Genomic DNA, 20,292 nt, shown 5'->3' on the forward strand with positions numbered 1-20,292 from the left:
CAAGAGGATTGTTAGGGAAAGGGTATGTCCACTCTAGGATGAATGATGGAATTTATGTGTAAAGTCAAAGGAGGTGGGTGAGGTACTGAGTGAGTACTTCACATTAGTATTCGTCAAGGAGAAAGACATGGAAAATAGAGTGATCAGGGAGAGGTATGTTGATATTCTTAGTCAAGTTGACATCAAGAAGGAAGAGGTGTTGTGTCACTCAAAGAACATTACGGTGGAAAAGACTCCAGGGCCTAATGGAATCTATCTAGTTTTATGCTTAGGTTTGTTATAGCCACATGTACCAAGGTACAGTGAAAATCTTTGTTTTGCGTGCTGTCCAATCAAGATCAGATAACACTATACATAAATGCAGTCAAATCAAACTCAAGTACAATAGGTACGGTAAAAGGGAAGTTAATTTTTAAATTCTTCTTTCGTCAATGTTACCATTTATTTAATAAAGTTTAACAAAGGTTAATTGGATTCATTTGGCACTGTAGTGTGAGGTTTGCAGTAGAAAACCATATAAATTATAGAACCAAAATTATCTTATCTTGCGATTGTGTCAAAGCTGCAAAAAGTAACTCTCCCAGATATCGCTCACATTTATGCCTAAATGGATCGGAATTTGTTTCCACCATCTTCGGGAGAGATCACGGGGGCTGTTGTGGTTAATCACAAGGTTTTCTTTGCCAGCTTAAACTGTGAGTCCTAAACCAAAAATGAAACTCAACCAAATCTCTCGCCCAACATTTAGTAGAATCAAATTGTCAGGTTGGTGGCTTCATTGCTAGTTCTGGGATCCTGAAATGTGAATTATTTACCACATTTCCAACGTACCTTACAACAATACACTTCTTTTGTAAGATATTAGCAGCAGAAACTGTCCTTGTTCTGAAGCTTGCGTTGGATCTGGGATGTTATTATCTGCCCCTAGTTTGATCAGGATTTCCAGTCAAGGTTTAAAGTGCTCTTGTGCATTAGAGGGCCACGTTGGACATAATCAGACATATTTGGGACATCGGGACAGAGAACTGAGCATTATGGATCAAGTGCAAGCAGATGAGATTAGTTTACCTTGTAATCACGATCAGGACAGACATTGTGGGCCGAATGACTCATTCCTGTTGTTCTATATTGTGTACTGTTCTATAACCAGTCTGTACTCTATTCAGAGGGTTCAAAGTGGGCCAGTGCCTGGTTCTTGGGTTGGATACGAGATTTTGATTTGTAATGCCCCTGTCCCACTTAGGAAACCTGAACGGAAAACTCTGGAGACTTTGCGCCCCACCCAATGTTTCCGTGCGGTTCCCGGAGGTTGCAGGTGGTTGCCCGAGGTTGCAGGTAGTGGAAGCAGGTAGGGAGACTGACAAAAACCTCCGGGAACCGCACGGAAACCTTCGGTGGGGCACAAAGTCTCCAGAGGTTTCCGTTCAGGTTTCCTACGTGGGACAGGGGCATAATGATGTTTCCTGCTGAGGTCTCCTCCTAGGTTCTGTCATGCTGTAACATTGGGATAGCGGAGATTGGATTTGAAAGGAGTTTTCTGGATGCTGTATTTCTTGTTTATATGTGTTGCCTCCATGCATTTGTCTGTCACCCCCAGACAATCACCATCCCCAATGAACCAGTCATTGTGCACTCAGTAATCTTTCTACAGGTAAGGTTTCACTGCACTTTCAATGTGCCCCAGTTATTGGATTCCTAAATAGTGTAACGGTAAAATAGAGACCTCAAACACTTTGTAACCGTCTTACTTCCCGAGGAAGGGGGCATTATTATTAATTGATCATATCTGTTAAATCTGAATAAGGGTAGTGGCCCACCAGGAAGGACTATTGCTCTGGGAAGTGGGCACGCTTCGAGTCATTGAATTTTACGGCGTGGAAACGGGACCTTCCGCCCAACTTGCCCACACCGTCCAACATGTCCCATCTACACGCACGGTGGCGCATCGGTAGAGTTGCTGCCTTACAGCGCTTGCCCCGCCAAAGACCCGGGTTCGATCCCGGCCACGGGTGCTGTCTGTACGGAGTTTATACGTTCTCCCCATGACCGGATTTTCCCAGAGATCAGTTTCTTCCCACACTCCAAAGACGTACAGTTTTGTCAGTTAATTGACGTGTAAATTGTCCCTGGTGTAGTGTGAATGTGCGGGGATCGCTGGTCGGTGTATGTTGACAATTGTGTGCTTGGCACATGCATGGACTCAACAAGGGCTGCCAGAATATGTTCATGGCCACAAGCCATTGAAGTTGTGCGACAATCCTAGATGGGAACAATGTTATAATCTGTAAAGGAGTGATAGCTGACACACTGTAACCTTTACTAAGAGTTTATTATAGCACGTGGCACACACGTCCCAGCACTGACTGCATCCAGCCTTCAGGCGTACCGGGACCAAGTGGGAGGAACAAAGGGAGGATACCACAGTTATACTAATATGATGGGGCGTGGTTAGTGGTGATGAGGTAGCTACATTATAGGTTGCATGCATAAACCATCTACATCCTTCCCCTTACAAATTAAACAAGGCAGGTTGGTTATACAGTACCTGCAAAGCTAAACGAACTCTCCGTATCGAGCCGGAGGTTTGACAATCCGACCCGAGCGAGTGCGCACAGCACCCTCACCCTCCCCACCCGAAAGAATAGGAGGAGGGACAGGAACAGGAACAGGAGGGAGAGAGAAGGTGGGTGGAGACCCGAGCTTGGAAGGGGAACCGAGAGGCACAGGTGAACCAGGTGAAACAGAAGGGGTAGAATGAGCAGAAGTCGGAGAGAGTGAAGACCTGACAGGGGACGGCAGGGCCGGAGAGGCGAACCCTGGAAGAGCAGGGGGAGGAGACCGAGGCAAACGGACCGACCGGGGCATGCAGGGAGCAGAGGGTAAGTTAGTGGAGGAAGGCTCGACACGCGATGGAGGGGTATACGGAATCGCAGGAGGTGGTTTGGGCTCGTTGACCGCCAACAGGTGCTGGCGGCTGCGCCGGTAGATAGTCCCCTCAAAATCCACCAGGTAGGACCGTGGCGAACTGTCGAACCCGACCACGGTGGCTAGTCGGGAAAAGTCGGTAGACGTCTGCAAACGGACGACCTGGCCAGGCAGCAGTGGGGATAGGGGGCGGCAGGACTTGTCGTGCGAGCGGCGCTGGATTTCGTGCTTCTGAGCAATCCGTTGCTGGACAGCAGCAGGCTGCAGGACTTTGGGCATCAGGGACTGCTGGGCGATCGGCATCGGAGGGCGAATAACGCGGGACATGAGGCGTTGGGCAGGGGATCGCATTGTACTGTCCCTGGAGATATTCCGAAGGTTCAACAGACCCTGATAGAAATCACCGTTGGAGAGACGGGATTGTTCAAGCAAGTGCTTTGCACTGCGGACCGCCCGTTCAGCCAGTCCATTACTCTGCGGGTACTCCGGGCTGCTGGTGAAATGATTGAAGTTCCACTTCGCAGCGAAAGCTTGAAATTCGGCACTGGTGAACTGGCGGCCGTTGTCTGTCTGCAACCGAACAGGGGAACCAAATGTGGCAAAATGACGGCGTAGCTTACTGATCACCGTGTCGGAGGTGATGGCAGGGAGAAGGTCCACCTCGAACCAATTTGAGTAGGAGTCTACCAACACCAGGTACTGCTTCCCACGCCAGTCGAAAATATCGGCAGCCAGTGAAGACCAGGGCATGTCAGGGGCAGGCTGTTGTAGAAGCGGCTGTCGCTGCTGATGCGGGGCAAGAGAATTGCAATCCGGACAGGAGGCCACCCTGGCCTTCATGTACTTTGCCATGCCCGGCCAATAATATTGTTCCTGGGCATGCGAGATGGTGGCATCTGCACCGGGATGCCCCATGTGGGCAGCGTTGAAGTACAAACCGTACAGCGAGGCAGGGACGACCACCTTGTGTCCCTTGATGATAATACCGTCCCGGAGGACCAACTCATCGCGAACCAGAAAAAAGGGGTGGACGCCAGCAGGCAATGAAGTCCGTTTGATAGGCCACCCGCGCTTGATGACAGCAGCAAGCTGTTGCAGGTCAGGGTCGTCAGCGGTGTGCTCAACCAGGCACTGGAGCTGCTTGGAAGGGACAAAGTTTACGTTCAGTACCTGTAGGTCTGCCTGCTCGAAGGGGTGCTGGTCGCAGGAGGTCTGGGGGGCCCGGGACAGCGTGTCAGCCACATGCATCTCGGTGCCCCTCTTATAGACGATTTTAAAGTCAAAACGCTGTAGCTGCAGCATCATCCGCTGTAGCCTGGCTGGAGCCCTGTGTATAGGCTTGTTAAGGATCGTCACCAGGGGTTGGTGATCCGTCTCAACGGTGAACCTGGTGCCAAAGAGGAAGTCCTTAAACTTTGAACAAGCAAACACAACCGCCAGCAGCTCCTTCTCTATCTGCGCATAGCGCTGCTCTGTGTCCGTCATGGTCCTGGAGGCATAAGAGATAGGCTGCAACGAACCATCATCATGGGGCTGCAGGCAAGCAGCACCCAGTCCAAAACGAGAAGCGTCGCACGTAACCACGACCGGACGCAGTAGATCAAAGAACTTCAGAGTAGGTGTGCTGATCAGCTTCGTCTTTAGCAGGTCGAAAGCCTGCTGGTGGTGTGGAAACCAGGACCAAGCAATGTCCTTTTTAGTGAGTTGTCTCAAAGGTGCGCTCAACTCGCTGAGGTCAGGGATGAACTTGCCCAGGTAGTTGACCATACCCAGGAAGCGCTGTAGACTGGTAACATCAGTCGGGGCAGGCAGCTCTGAGATGGCGCTGGTCTTTTGCGGGTCGGGCTTTAACCCGTGGGCCGTGAAAATGTGGCCAACATATGGGACCTGCATTTTGACTGGTTTAGCTTTAGATTGATCTGCCGTGCGCGGTCCAGAATCTGTCGGAGGTGGCGGTCATGTTCAGCCACATCCCTTCCATAGACCAGAATGTCGTCCACAATAATCGCACAGGGCAGACCTGCAAACAATTGTTCCATAGAACGCTGGAATACCTCACTGGCGGAGTTGATGCCGAACGGCATCCGCAAGAACTTAAACCTGCCAAAGGGCGTACCGAATGTGGTCAAGTCCGAGGAACGTTTGTCCAGGGGTATTTGCCAAAATGAACTCCTGGCATCGAGGACGGAAAACACCGTGGCTTGTCCGACCTGGGCGGCAACATCTTCAACAGTCCTCATAGGGTAGTGGGGCCGTTTAATTGCCAGATTCAAGTCCTTAGGGTTGATGCATACCCGTATTTCATTCTTCCCTTTCTTCATTGTGGCGACCATGGTGGCGACCCATTCGGTGGGATCGCTGACAGCCTCCAGCACTCCCATGACAACCATATCCTTTAGCATAGCCTCCACCTTACCCTTCATGGCGAACGACACTCTGTGAGGTGGGCGGATCACAGGCACCACGGAGGGATCTGTTGCGATTTTATACACCAGCGGCAGCTTTCCCAACTTGTCGTCGAACAGGTCCGGGTACTCGGATAGTGGATCCATCACTGCTTGCAACTCGTGGACCGTACGGTCGAAGGACACCAGACCAAGATCCTGGCAGGCCTGGTTGCTCAGTAGAGTTACACAGTCGCAATCCAGAATAAAGAACGACAGGTCACGGGATGATTTCTGTAGCACACAATGGAAGGTCGCCCTCCCCACAGGTGTTAGCTCCTCTCCCCCATAGGCACGCAAAACAGAGCGATCTGCAGTCAACAGCTCATTATTTCTTATCTTGTGAAACAGTGATGTTGACATTACGTTCACTTTTGCCCCCGTATCCAGCTTCGCAGAGAAGGACTTATTGTTCACAGTAATGAGCACAGATGGATCGGGGAGGCGAGATCGGCTGTGGAGGAGAGTGTAAACACTTGCATCTCCCATGGAATAGCTGAGCTCAGAGTCGGGGGCAGTGTCGACAGAGGACTGAGAATCCATCTCACTATCAACTTGCTGAAGGTTGTTTAGGAATTGTCTGGGAGCTGAGGGCACATTCCCACGGGACCGGCAGGCAGCTGCAAAATGGTTCATTTTCCTGCAGAAATTGCAAGATTTTCCAAGAGCTGGGCACTGTGACTCCGTGGGATGCACATAATTACAGTTTGGACACTTCTGAGAGCGCGGGACCTGGAATGTACGGACGGGCCGCGGTGGAGGGCGAAAGTTGCCCTGCATACGTCGTTGTCCAGCAACGCCAGTCAGATTTATGGCTCGGCTGTCAGATCCCCTCAGCCCATGCGGAGGGGTAACGACTTCGGCGATGCGGCACGCATGCATTGCTTGAGTCTGGGTTAGGTCAGGCCGTTGCAGCAAGTCGGCACGTAGTTTCTGGTCGAGCATGCCAGTCACGAGAATGTCCCTGGTGAGCTGGTCGCGCATGGTCTCAAAACGGCACCGCTGAGCAAGGTAGCGCAGGTCAGCGATGAAACACTCGACAGGTTCGTCCGGCTGCTGCTTCCGTGAGAAGAACCTGGCCCGCTCCAATATGCGGTTGGAGGGCAGGTCGCAAATCTCCGCAAACTTGCGCAAAAGATATACCGGGTCATCGGCAGATTCAGCTGGCTCGACAGGCTGGCCGTTGTCATCCAGGACTGCTGGATCGTAGACGAAAGCCTGAGCTCCCTTCATTGCGTCGGGACCGGCCAGGTTGAGCAGAAGTGAGGCTTTGACCGCGGCTGGGTCGTTCCGGTGCACAATGTTGACGAAGTGAGTGTAATCCATCACAAAAGTCGACCATCGCTCCGCAATGTCAGCGTCGAAGACAAGGGGAGATGGCTTTAGGCATGAGGATGCCATATCAAAGGAAGCCCAACACTGGGCACTCAGGGGACAAATAAAACAAAACCGGTAAACGGGAGGCGCGAGTTTAACTTTCTGACACCATGTAAAGGAGTGATTGCTGACACACTGTAACCTTTACTAAGAGTTTATTATAGCACATGGCACACACGTCCCAGCACTGACTGCATCCAGCCTTCAGGCGTACCGGGACCAAGTGGGAGGAACAAAGGGAGGATACCACAGTTATACTAATATGATGGGGCGTGGTTAGTGGTGATGAGGTAGCTACATTATAGGTTGCATGCATAAACCATCTACATAATCAAACTACCTCATTGGTTTCTTCTGTGTTTAAGTTGAAGACTGTGCTTGCTGATTAACCCCTTGCATGCCTTGCTGCTTTTCCAGATGCGTTCGACCAAAAAGGTGTCTGTCTGGCCGGTGGGACTAGTTGGGGGGCGGCGGTATGAGCGGCCGCTGGTGGAACAAGGCCGTGTGGTGGGCTGGTACACCGGCTGGAGACCAGACAGACCCTTCGCCATCGACATGGCAGGTAAGCAAAGCTCCGTCCCTATTACGTTTTGACGTGTTCATTGAACTACTCTGATTAGAAGCCCAGATCTAATTCCTGCATTCAGCTGGCATCAGTGAAATGCTTTCAGCCAAGTCTTGCACTGACTTAACATTAACAGTTTAATATTATGGTTAAGGGTGGCGCAGTGGTAGAGTTGCTGTCTTACAGCTCCAGAACCGCCGGTTCGATCCTGACCGCGGGTGTTGGCTGCGCATTCTCACCACGATTTTCTCCAGGTGCTCCGGTTTCCTCCCACACTCCAAATACTTTTTAGGTTAATTGGTTTGTAAGATAGTGTTAGTGTGCGGGGATCGCTGGTCAGTGCGGACTCGGTGGGCCGAAGGGCCTGTTTCCGCACTGTGTCTCCAAACTAAACTAATTGCCCAATAAAGTCAATGTACTTAAAAAAAAAACACATGCACACAATTATTCATCTTTATGTGAGAGATTATAATGACCCTAAAGGTACGGTTTAGTAAATTGCTGAATTTCCTCATCTACGTGGGAAGCAAACCTTCAGCGTTGTTTAGGGCATATGACACTAGGTAGTAAATCCTATTCTTTAAGTGTGGAATCGACTGTCAACACGAGATATTTCTTCTTTTATGAACGGTGAAGGAAGAATTGTTCTGTCTTGAACTCATTTCACATTTATTTTTAATGTCCATATTTTATTTAGCGTACATCAAAATGAGTAAAATAACGAACTTTACTATTGGTACCACGAATCAGTTTTATTCTTCGGGACTTGCAAACTAAACCAATGAAATGTGACGGGGACATGTGTGGCTGTCTGCTTGGGGAGAAATTGATAGCTTCTGCCAGTAGGTGGCTGAGACCCAACCTGTCATCGTCCAACATGCTAACCACACTGCTGCAGTTAATTCACATAAATACTACTGAATTATAATGGTCCAATTTCCAAAAGTGATTGGGTGAAATTTGCCATGTGGTGCAACAAAAAAAGGAGAGGAATGGGATGTTTAAGTCATACCAGGAATGGCAGGCGACCTTTAATCCAGGCAAGTGTGAGGAGTGGCACATTGGAAGGTCTAATGAAGTGGGGAAAGTACGTTTGATCGAAGGGCCCTCTAAGTGCGGAGGGATCTTTGGGTCCAAATCCCTGAACACGGAAGCCTCTTGTAATGAGGCCCAATGTACCTTTTGCTATCTTAATTGCTTTTTGCACTAACTTGCTGGTGACTGATGTACAAGGACACCCAGGCCCCTCTGTGCATCAGCTTTTCCCAATCTGTCTCAATTTAAAATAACCTGCTGCCTTGTTTTTCAAAACGAGTAACTTCACATTTATCCACTGCACCTGTCATGTACAGTATTTGCCATTCATTCAATTGTCTTAAATTTTCCTGAAACGTCTTTGCATTTCCCTTCGACACAGAATCGCATCTAGTTTTTTGTCATCGACATATTCAGAAATATTACATTCAGATTGCCTGAAGCAGTTCATTAATGTCGGGACGACAGATGGCACAATGGGCTAAGTGTTCGGCTGGTGACCGGAAGGTGGCCGGTTCGAATCCCGCTTGGAGTGCATACTGTCGTTGTGTCCTTGGGCAAGACACGTCACCCACCTTTGCCTGTGTGTGAATGTGTGTGAATGTGTGTGAATGTGTGTGAGTGATTGGTGGTGGTCGGAGGGGCCGTAGGCGCAGAATGGCAGCCACTCTTCCGTCAGTCTGCCCCAGGGCAGCTGTGGCTACAGAAGTAGCTTACCACCACCGAGTGTGACTGAGGAGTGAATGAATAATGCGATGTAAAGCGCATTGAGTATTAGAAAGGTGCTATATAAATCCCATCCATCATTATTATTATTATTAATGCCCAAGCACCGATCCCTACCCTTTGTCACGTCACTGCTTCCCACCTCGAAAGGTTCCTACAGAATATTGCTACGGACAATATATTCCTCCTCTCTGCTTCCTTCCTCTCTACTGATTTCCAATTTGTCCCCGTTCATCAGCCCCCGTAACCTTGTGCTTTAATGCTGCACACTAACCCTATTAAAGGTTTGCTGAAAATCTGAATGCATCACATTTACTGGTTCTGTTCTATTAGTTACTTCCTCAAAAAATTCCATGTGGTTTCCCAAGCACAATGCCTATTTCAGAAACCTAGGGCGGTGCAGTGGGGCAGCGTGGAGTTGCTACCTTGCAGCACCAGAGACCCGGGTTCGATCCTGACTACGGGAACAGGCTGAATGAAGTTTGTCTATGTTCTCTCTGTACACACGTGGGCTTTCCCCTTGATACTCTGGTTTTCGTACTGACTCCAAAGATGTATCAGTTTATAGATTAATTAGATTTTGTAAATTGTCCCTAGTGTGTCGGATAGAACTAGTGAACGGGCATTTGCTGGTCAGCGCGGACTCGGTGAGCCGATGGCCCCGTTTTCACGCTGTATCTCTAAACTAAACAACATTTACTAAGAGTTCTGTTATTGCCTATTGTAGAATTAACTCCAGCATTTTCTCTTTTCAGATGGTTGGCAAATTAATCTGTAGATCCCTGATTTCCCTCCCTTGTAAACAACAACGTTACATTTACCCCCCCCCCTCCCTCCCTCCCTCCAGCCTGCCGAGATCCCTTCACAACATGGGGAACTTTAGAAAATGATAACCAACATTCCTCCATGGCGACCACTTACCGCTTTGGGATGCTGATCATCAGGTCCTGTGGATGTGTTGGTTTTCAGTTCCAGCACTATTCATTTCTCCAGCAGTATACTTTAAATAACCAGTTTCCTTTCATTCCTCCTTTCATTAGGCTCATGGGATCCCTTAAATTTCAGCAAAGATATTCGTGTCTTTGTCCGTGAAGATAGAACCAAACTGTTAGTTTAACCCCACCACCATTCTCTAAACACTAAATTAAATTAAACTATTACTTCGTTCATTTACATTATCAATGCACCTTTTTTTTTACGACAATGGACATACATTTGTCTTCCTTCATCTTTTGCTTTCCCCATGCTAGTCAAAGCTTTTTCAATCCATTTTCATGTTCCTTACAAGTCTGATCTCATACATTTTTGTTCTCTTAATCAATCATTAGGTCCTCTTCTTGGGGAATTAAGTACTCAAAAACCTCAGGCTCCATAACTATCTTTAGTTCCTTTAGCCATGGCAGCTTCTCCCTTCATGTTTCGGTGCTGCTGTTCACCAGCCACAGGGTAGTCTCACGGATGAGCTCTAGGTGAGCGGTGAACAGGGCTCGAGTCTAGCTGTGACTGTAGTCAGTGAGCCTTGGGTGCCATTCCTCCCACGCACACCACTGCCTGCAGCAGCTTAACAGGTCATTAGTGGTTAGAGATACAGCATGGAAACAGGCCCTTCGGTCCACCGAGTCTGTGCCAAGCAGCAATAATCCATCCATACACTAGTTCTAGTCCACACACGTTGGAAAATTTACAGAAGCCAATTAACCCACAAACCTGTACATCTTTGGAATGTGGGAGGAAACCAGAGCACCCGGAGAAAAGCTACGCAGTCACGGGGAGAATGCAAATTCCATACAGGTAGCACCCGTGGTCGGGATTGAACCCAGGTGTCTACTTCCGTGAAGTAGCAACTCACTGTGCCTTGCATGTGTGGTGCAGAATTTGAAAATAATCCTTGTTTTCCAGCAATGCTGAGCTGCACTGTACTCCAACCTACTCAGAGTCATTATAGAGTGCTATTTGAATGGATACATTTTCTCACTTTGTAGAACATGGTTATCTGCTCTCCCATCACCCTATTGCCCTCTAAGGCCCTCTACCCTTCCCAATTATCCAATCTTCCTTATTTGCAGTGCAGTGCTACTCTTCCTCTGAAGATCTATTTCCACAGTGGGAAGATTACAGGCAGTAGCAAGAACTGGGTTACCATGCTTTATATGTGACATGGGAGCTGGAGATTACCAGCTATTGGTGGTATGGCCGCCAGCTAAAGGCAATGACTTTGGTGTCTTCCAATCGAGATGAAGGATATTCAATGGATGAAAGTCAAGGTGAAGACTGTGAGGGTGGAGGGTGGCTGGAAAATTATGGTGCAATCTCACAACAAAGGGACGATCCCTCTGATCTTCATGTGATTGGAAAACCAGGAAGATATTGCGTCGTGTTTCCAAGGCTTAACATAACACTGTGTTTGTTATATAGTTATCCCAGTGTGTAGAGCAAGGCCTGTGAATAACAGGTGCACAGGAGGTTCCATAAATTGTCTGAGTGTTGTATAATTCTGTCTCGTTGTGTCAAAGGCCCAGATGTCACAACCATATGTGTGAAGCAAGGACACATGTTAGTTATTGCAAGTCTGTAATAAGGTGTACACTCATGTTCTGGACACAATGGTGGATAATATTCTGATGAAAGAAAGTGCTCTTCGAAGTGCAGCCACCAAGTGCACCATGAAGCAAAAAAACAAACTGCAAATGCTGGTAATCTGAACTACAGCCAGAAATGTTTGGAAACACTCCGCAGATCAGGTGGAGGGAGACTTGCTGCTTCAGATGGAAAGCCCATCTTCAGAATTGGTCAGTATTACTATTGAACATGTTTTAGGTTTAAGAGATGCAGAGAAAATAAAGACCATGTCTGTGTCTTAATCTTGCACTAAGGGCTCTACCCTTTGTCCTATATCTGTGCATTGTAGATGGCTTGAATGTAATCAAGTTTAGTATTTTCTTTGACTGGACAGCACACAAATCTTTTCACTGTACCTCGGTACTCAGGACAATAATTAAACTAAACTGTGTGGGTGGACACTGTGATATTCTACATCACACAAAACCTGTTTCTGCGATGTATGAGATCAGACTTGTAAGGAACATGTTAGGGAAGGGTCGATAAAGGCAGGGATAAAAGGATAAGAAAAATTTGGGCATGTGACAGGTATGTCTGATGTTACACAGGTGGGAGCCCAGAAGATTTTACCATCATCTGCGAACTTGGCCACAAAGCCAACAATCCCCTTATTCAAATCATTAATATACAACGGGAAGAGAAGTGGCCTCAGCACTGACCCTTACAGAACTCCACTAGTCAAGAGTCAAGAGAGTTTTATTGTCATGTGTCCCAGATAGGACAATGAAATTCTTGCTTGCTGCAGCACAACAGAATATGTAAACATAATACATAACGGGAGAAGAAAACAAGTTCAGTGTGTGTCGTACACTGGCAGTCATCCTGAAAAAGCACCTTTTATTGCAACTCTTTACCTTGCCATCCAGCCAACCCATGCCGGTATCTTCTCTTTAATACCATGGGGTCTCATCTTCCCTAGCAGCCTGACTCTCAGTCTGAAGAATGATCTCGCCCCGAGATGTCACAAATTCCTCAGCATCCAGAGATGCTGCTTGACCCATTGAGTTATTCCAGCTTTTTTGTGCCTATATTTGGTTTAAACCAGCGTCTGCAGTTCTTTCCTACAATTACACATATTGGTTAACATTTAGGTACATAATTTCTTGCTTGCCCATGTATCGGGCCAATCCATTTATGATCTATTTGTATTGTGTGCAGTTTTGGTCCCCTAATTTGAGGAAGGACATTCTTGCTATTGAGGGAGTGCAGCGTAGGTTTACAAGGTTAATTCCCAGGATGGCGGAACTGTCATATGCTGAGAGAATGGAGCGGCTGGGCTTGTACACTCTGGAGTTTAGAAGGATGAGAGGGAATCTTATTGAAACATATAAGATAATTAAGGGTTTGGACATGCAAGAAGCAGGAAACATGTTCCCTTTGTTGGGGGAGTCCAGAACCAGGGGCCACAGTTTCAGAATAAGGAGTAAGCCATTTAGAATGGAGACGAGGAAACACTTTCTCACACAGTTGTGAGTCTGTGGAATTCTCTGCCTCAGAGGGCGGTGGAGGCCGCTTCTCTGGATACTTTCAAGAGAGAGCTGGATAGGGCTCTTAAAGATAGCGGAGTCATGGGATATGGGGAGAAGGCAGGAACTGATTGTGGATGATCAGCCATGATCACATTGAATGGCGTTGCTCGAAGGGCCGAATGGCCTACTCCTGCACCTATTGTCTATTTTTATGAGGACACATCTAATAAAATTGTACCTACATTTGTATCTATGGATATGCTAGTGTGCTCATGTGTGTACATACTTGTATGTGTGTGTATGCGCGAATTAATGATGGCATCCGATGGAATCAAGAACAGAGTGTGACTCAATTCCTGGCCCACTGGATTGTTGACAGCAGCAGAGGTATGGAAGAGCCTCAGGCTTGGTCATTGGACATTCCTGAATGCTGCCTGGGGAGAAGACTGAGTGATAAACATTATTAATTTAATAAAAAGATTTACTAATGGATTTTCTGTACGTTTAATAATGAATACAAATCTGAGAACTCTGCAATGGGCCGATGCAACCAAAGCAGACATCAAGCAGGCATCGTGTGACTATTGATTAAATGCTCTGGGGAAAGGAGCTAGGTTGAGATTTTTTTCCTTGCATTGACAGTAGAGCGAAAATTAATTTCTGCTGGGAGTTTCTACAAAATTGTTTTCAAACGCATCTGGATGCCTACAACTACTTGAACAATTGTATCCGACTCACAGCAAATATTGATCGATAACAATACAAAATGATTGTTAAAATGTGAAGACAAAAATTATTTCTGGACAGTGTGATTACATCAAAGCAACCTAGTCTGTTTTCAAAAGCAAAAGTAACTAATTTTGTTTTTAAATAGGATTTGCTGTGAATCTGAAAGTTATTCTATCAAACCCAAAAGCCATCTTCAAGCGGGGTGGATCACAGCCGGGCATGCAAGAATCAGACTTTCTGAAACAAATTACAACCGTCCATGAACTTGAGCCAAAGGCTGCTAACTGCACCAAGGTAATGACTACTTGTCTGTTTTTTTTAAAGAGGGGCAACACAACATGTTAAAAATTGAAAGCAACTGCATTGGGAAAGGTGACAATCCCAGCACTAACCAGTGTGATTTGGAAAGAATTACAACAATCAGTATAAATTAAAACACCCCATTGTTAATTTGTTAAGCATCAAATTTATAGATACCTAATGGGGGATCTTTATGGGCCAATTCCAAAGAAATTTGCCACACATTTTTAGCTAATATTTGCCACTCAGTAGATAATCATATCTGGAATAAGCCGCCAGAGGAAGCTATCAAAGTGGGTACCATTACAAAATTACGACTTTAAAAGACATTAGATTTGGATAGATATGGATATGAAGGATTTAGAGGGCTATTGGCCAAATGCAGGCAAATGGGACCAGCCCAGTATGCCAATGTGGCTGGCATGGACGAGGTGGGATAAGGGCCTGTTTCCATGCTGTATAGCTCTGTGACCATGATGGGAAAAAGTTTCTGTCTATTCACCGTCAGTGCCCCACATAGTTTTTTGTACACCTGTCATATTTTCTCTAATAAGCTTCCTCTGCTTCAAGGAAAGCAAATCTCTCCTATCTGAAACATTTCATCCTATTCATTATCTGGTACGTCTGTCCCCTCTCCTATGCAATTATGCCCCATCGTTACAGTGATAAGCGCAAGTTGAACGCAATACGCCAGCTGTGGTTTAACCAAGGTTTTATAAAGTACCGTGCTCTTGTAATCTATGCCCTGACAAGATTACATGAAGGCCACATCTGTATGCCTGTTACCTTCTCCACCTGTTTACCTAATCTACCTACGATTCCATCTTGGAGGAGAGCTTTGGGCATGGACAATGAGGTCATGTTCCATTCATGGCATATGATCAATAACTTAAAACTATCCACCTCAACACCATCACCAATATTTATGTCAATCACAAACTTAATCATACCTCCTACATTTATATCCAAATAATTAATGTACATGACAAGCAAAGGTCCCAGCATTGATCCCTGTGATACACCACTAGTTACTGGCTTCCAATCACAAACACAACCTTCCTCCATCATCCTGACTGCTACTCAAGTTAAGATTCTTTGGGCTTTAACTTTTTGGACCAATCTGCCATGTCAAAACTTGTCAACGGTCTTGCAGAGGTCTGCGTATACTACATCAAATACACCGCCCACATCAATATATATGTTCTGTTATTTTGACAGAATTTTCACCCAGACAGCATGTTCTGTGTTGGAAGGGACTCTTCACTACAGAAACGTAATCAGACCTAGTTAGAGAAATGAAGTAACCAGTACACTGAGAAAAATTAATTGTTACACTCATTTGGATTTGGAATCATTGCACTTATTTTTCAATAGGAGAATATTGAAATTTAATTGGTGTTAAAAATGAGGAGAGGTTTTGATAGTTAAATTCACTGGAAAAAGGAGAGAGAATTAGATTTTTACAATTGAAGTGTCACTGCATGAATTGGTAGTGGGGCCAGATTCAATAGCAATTTTCAAACAGGCATTGGATGATCAATTCAGCTGAAGATATTTTCAGAGCTATGGGAAAAAGTTAATTTGGCAGCTTTTTCCATAGAAACAGTATCAAATAATTATTCTTTCTATATTTTAGGTCCTTGTTTGGCACACACGGACCGAAAAGGCAAACCTCGTTTTTGAACCTAAACAGAACCAGGATGTAATTCACATCGAAGTATAGAACTGCTATTCTCAGAATAGAACGTGCAGGGAGCGCTGCGCCCATCCTGGAGAACCTTCAACAAAACAGTTTACACAAGCAATCTGTGGCAGCAGCAAGTAGAATAAATTATTCTTCACTTGGGACACTTTTCCAAGCAAGAGTTAACATCAATTTTTTAAAACGTTGTTGTCATCTGCATGTTTTGTAGCACATTTGTTCATTTCAATAAAAGTATGTCACATACAAATAAAACATCTTCCTCTTTCTACTTATGTAGTTGAGCCACTCACCCGTATGTTCAAGGTATACAAATGATAGTGGCACAGCTAGCAGAGCTGCTGACTCATTGCTCCATCAAGCAGTTTAATTCAGATCTCTAGTGCTGTCTGTGTGAAGTTTGCACATTCTCTTTGTGCCCAATTACTCTTGTTGACAGGAGTATGGGGAGAACATGTTGCAGGAAAAATTAGGAGAATAGGGTTGTTGGGGTTTTGTGCCTTGAGACATTGTGTTGAATGATCACTTTCAATATCATAAAGAAATACGAATAAAGAGTGCTTACATTCACTTCTCTTCAATAAAAACAAAATCTCATCAACTCGAGCAACATTCTGAACTCTGTGGATCACCTTCAGGCATTCTCACACAAGGTGAACTCTTCATGCCGTTCAGAAGCAAATGAGGCCAGTGCTCTCATGTCAGGATTAAATTAAATTATTCCACCAGACAGTGGTTTAATTGATTTAATACATATAGATAATATATTTGTTATACTAGGCACCATAAAATGTAAACACCACTGCAGCAATAAACCTGGATGTAGCTCTAGAGAAATTAAATGTCTTGAGAAGTGCTACACAGTTAGTTATTGCTCACATCTGGTGCATTAAACTCGTAACATTTCACTTTAAGTATCTGTTACAAAACATCAGTTATTATTTATCAAAGCTATAACACTCAGCATCAAAAGAAATCCGTCCTATTACAATAGATGTTTAAACATTATATACCACAATAGTTTTAAAAACTATAAATAACTGTTACATACATTGATAATTTGTGAATTGGGACTGTTAAAAAAAAAAAGGTCCACCATTTGAAATCTGTGGTATCTTCTGCCTTTCAAGGAAAATGAACATCACATCACAGGTTGGTGAGCTCAGAAATACAATTCTGCTCTCAAAAGTTTGTTACCTACTAAGTTAGGGTCACCTCTTTGAGAAGGATCCTCATTTACGTAACTGTGGTGAAAAGGGGCATCATAAAACAGGAATAAAATACTGTAAACATGTTCCTTTCATCATACCTTTCATCATCGGTAGACATTGTCACAATTGTGTCAAATAGTTTAAAATTTAGAATGTTAGATTCTCAATATCATTTGAGCAAACACTATATAATATTTATTTGCATTGTATGTGGTGAATAGTTCATGACTGCAGTCTAAACTAAACGACTGTTAATCACAATGCTAAATGTGTATAGACTGCTCAGTTTTTGAAAGATCCAACAGTTGGAAATTTATCATAGTATTGCAACCTCCTTGCTTTGATTGGATGAAAAATACCCGAAATTTTTCCGTTTTTTCTCTAATTTAATAAAAATGTGCAAGTCTTGTTCATGACGAGTTTCAGGGGTGATTTATATAATATTTGTACACAATATGTGAAAATGTCATGTAGTTCTGTGACATGGGTCACGAAACACTGGAATAAAGCTCCTCGGCCCACAGCCTAATAACATTAAACTTTTCTTTGAAACAGGTGAGAATTTCAGCTTTGTTAAAATTGATTTGTAACAGATACTTTAGGTTATCCGTTACCTATTTGTCTGTATCATGTAAGTAGTTAAAATAACAAATCAGAATGTTGTGCTTTAATACTAGCACTGCTTTGACTGTTAGCATTTAAGGCAATCTAATGATAACCTTTTTAAAAAGGAGATACATATAACTCAGTTGTAAGGGTGAGGAGTTTTCTGTACAGAAATAACATTTGCACAACAAATCAACCCACATGGTTTAGTGATCTCTGGAATAGCAAGGAGTAAAAATATTAAAACATGAGTTGTTTCCAATCCCTAGGATCTAAACCCAACCATTGGGATCTAAACCCAATCATTGCCTCTACCATCCTGATTTATTGTTCGATAACTTTGCTTTCTTTTATTTGCTCCACTTTAAAATATCAAAAAAAATAATGGTGGGGACAAAGACAGAATGCTCGTGGTACTCCAGGAACAGCTTTGTAACACAGACACTTTGTTATTGAACATACATTGGCTCATACAACTTCATCTACAGGAATGTTTGACGTTTATCCGGAGGCCACTGGACTCTTGCAGGGTTGTTGGTAAAATGACAGGTTGCTTCCCCCCTTGCCTAGCTGTAATAGTACTAGCTGCAAGCCACGCAACAACATCATCACAAGTTATTATAAACCACTCAGACAGCCTGCAGTGCACAGAGTTCAGAAAAGATGCATGGGGGAAGCAGTTCTGAAACTGCTATTCCACAGCTTAACCAGGGAATCGCTTCATTAGACAGAATAGACAAGACTGCCAGGAATGATTAGGTCAATTAGACAAACCAGAGCTTTCTTTCACATAGATCAAATAATAAGTCTGTTATGCAATTCATAAACATTTTATCATATCAGGTGGGGCATCAGCTCTCATCTCCCTTCATTTCCACAGCTGAATGCTGAGAGTCTGGCCTGCAGGACTGCCTGTCCATTCACCCATTGGGCTCGCAGGCTGGCTGAAGCCCATCATACCACTTGGGCAACTTATATTCATTCACGCCATTTGCTGATTCATCTCTGAATGCAATAAGACAACATCATCATCATATACTACACTTATACTAAATAATACTAAAATCATACACTAACATTAATAATCAACCTACACAGGAAACTTGACATGGCAACAAACCATTCAGACTAACCACTCCACTCAGTGGCGGACTGGCCAGGGTGTCAGCTTGCCCGATGGCAAGTGGGCCCCTGATGAAGTGATAGCAAGTGATGGCAAGTGGGCCCCTGTTAAATGATAGCATTGTAGTTGTGGGTGGGCCCCCTTTGCCTCCTGGCAACCAATATATTTAGACCCAGTCCGCTACTGACTCCACTCTATTATTCATACTCTACTGGTGCTGCCTCCTGAATTTTCTCAGCTGAATCTTTCACGTTCATGCTCCATTCCCTCCCCTGTGTCCTCATCCAGCCTTTCATTCAATGTACACTATACACATCAATAGCACATTCCACATTCTCATGACTCCTTATATAAACAAGTTTCTCTAGAATTTCCTATTGGATTTCTTAATGACTATTTTATATTCATGGTCTCTGGTTTTGTCCTTCCCTGCCAGCAGAAACACTCTGTATCCACTTTATCTAGACTTTCATAACATTAACAAAATGAGGTCTCACTCAGCTTTCTAAAGAGAAAAGATTCCATCTGTTCACATGCTCATCAACAACCCTATTTATTATGCTGAGGTGCTGGTAATGGAGTGCATGCATGTATGAGGGAGAGAAAACTAAATTAGGTACTCACTGAAGAGAACAAGTAAAGCTTTTAACAGAGAATGGATGCGCAAAGAGCTAAAAAAAATAAAAATTGATGCATATGTACAAAACTGATGGCCTAGAAAATAAAACTATGATAATTGAAGAATTGTCCCTAAACACTTCCGCCTCACCCCTACTTGTGCTTTTAGCCACCCTATAATATACAAGGGAGGAGAAAAAGATCACAACAGAAAAGTTGCAATGGTAACTAGGACTGAGATAACAGGAGCACCTTCCAAGATTAAAAAGATGCTCACAACTAAGGAAAGGACAGTGATAGGAATAAAAATCAACTTGCAGAAAATAAAATTTAAATTAAGAAGCAATTCAATTCAATTCAATTCAAGTTTATTGGTCACATACTCAGTTATACAGGTATAACCAGTAGTGAAATGCTTAAGTGCCTGTCCAGATGTGCATGGTTCCCCACTTACACATAACCCACATAAACCAATACCCACATATAACACATAATAATATGTACCCCATAGATACCACATAACCCACATAAAATAATACCCACATATAACACATACCCCATAATTTTACTTGGGAGTCACGTGAGTGACTACGTGAAGAACCCGCTCAGCACGCATGCGCGGCATTAAGTCTCAGCAGGCAACAGCAGCAGGCGGTAGTCAGGCGCTCCCGCTACAAGCCTGAAAGAGGAAGCTTTAGGTAAGTACTTACCTTCAGTTTAACCAGCGACTCGCGTCTGTTTGTTGCTCCAGGTGGAGCAAAGCAGCAGACGCAAGCGGCCCCCGTTGGACTCCGGGGAAGGAGCGTTCCGTTCGCGGAAGGGGGAGAGACGCCACCAGGACCG

At 44.7% G+C, this 20,292-nt stretch overlaps 1 protein-coding gene across 1 annotated transcript in view; it reads left to right on the plus strand.

The window, feature by feature from the left end:
* The window catches only part of LOC116973095 (galactosylgalactosylxylosylprotein 3-beta-glucuronosyltransferase 2-like), a 42,176-nt gene extending 26,014 nt beyond the window's left edge, over window positions 1–16,162 (plus strand). The window contains exons 3-5 of the mRNA XM_033020789.1: window positions 7,164–7,308; window positions 14,035–14,183; window positions 15,826–16,162. Of these exons, the coding sequence (XP_032876680.1) occupies window positions 7,164–7,308; window positions 14,035–14,183; window positions 15,826–15,912 (381 nt within the window). The 3' untranslated portion in view covers window positions 15,913–16,162. The remainder of the gene's footprint in view (window positions 1–7,163; window positions 7,309–14,034; window positions 14,184–15,825) is intronic.
* Window positions 16,163–20,292: the final 4,130 nt, after the last annotated feature.

The sequence above is a fragment of the Amblyraja radiata genome, chromosome 5 (genome assembly GCF_010909765.2).
Source record: "Amblyraja radiata isolate CabotCenter1 chromosome 5, sAmbRad1.1.pri, whole genome shotgun sequence".
Taxonomy (NCBI): domain Eukaryota; kingdom Metazoa; phylum Chordata; class Chondrichthyes; order Rajiformes; family Rajidae; genus Amblyraja; species Amblyraja radiata.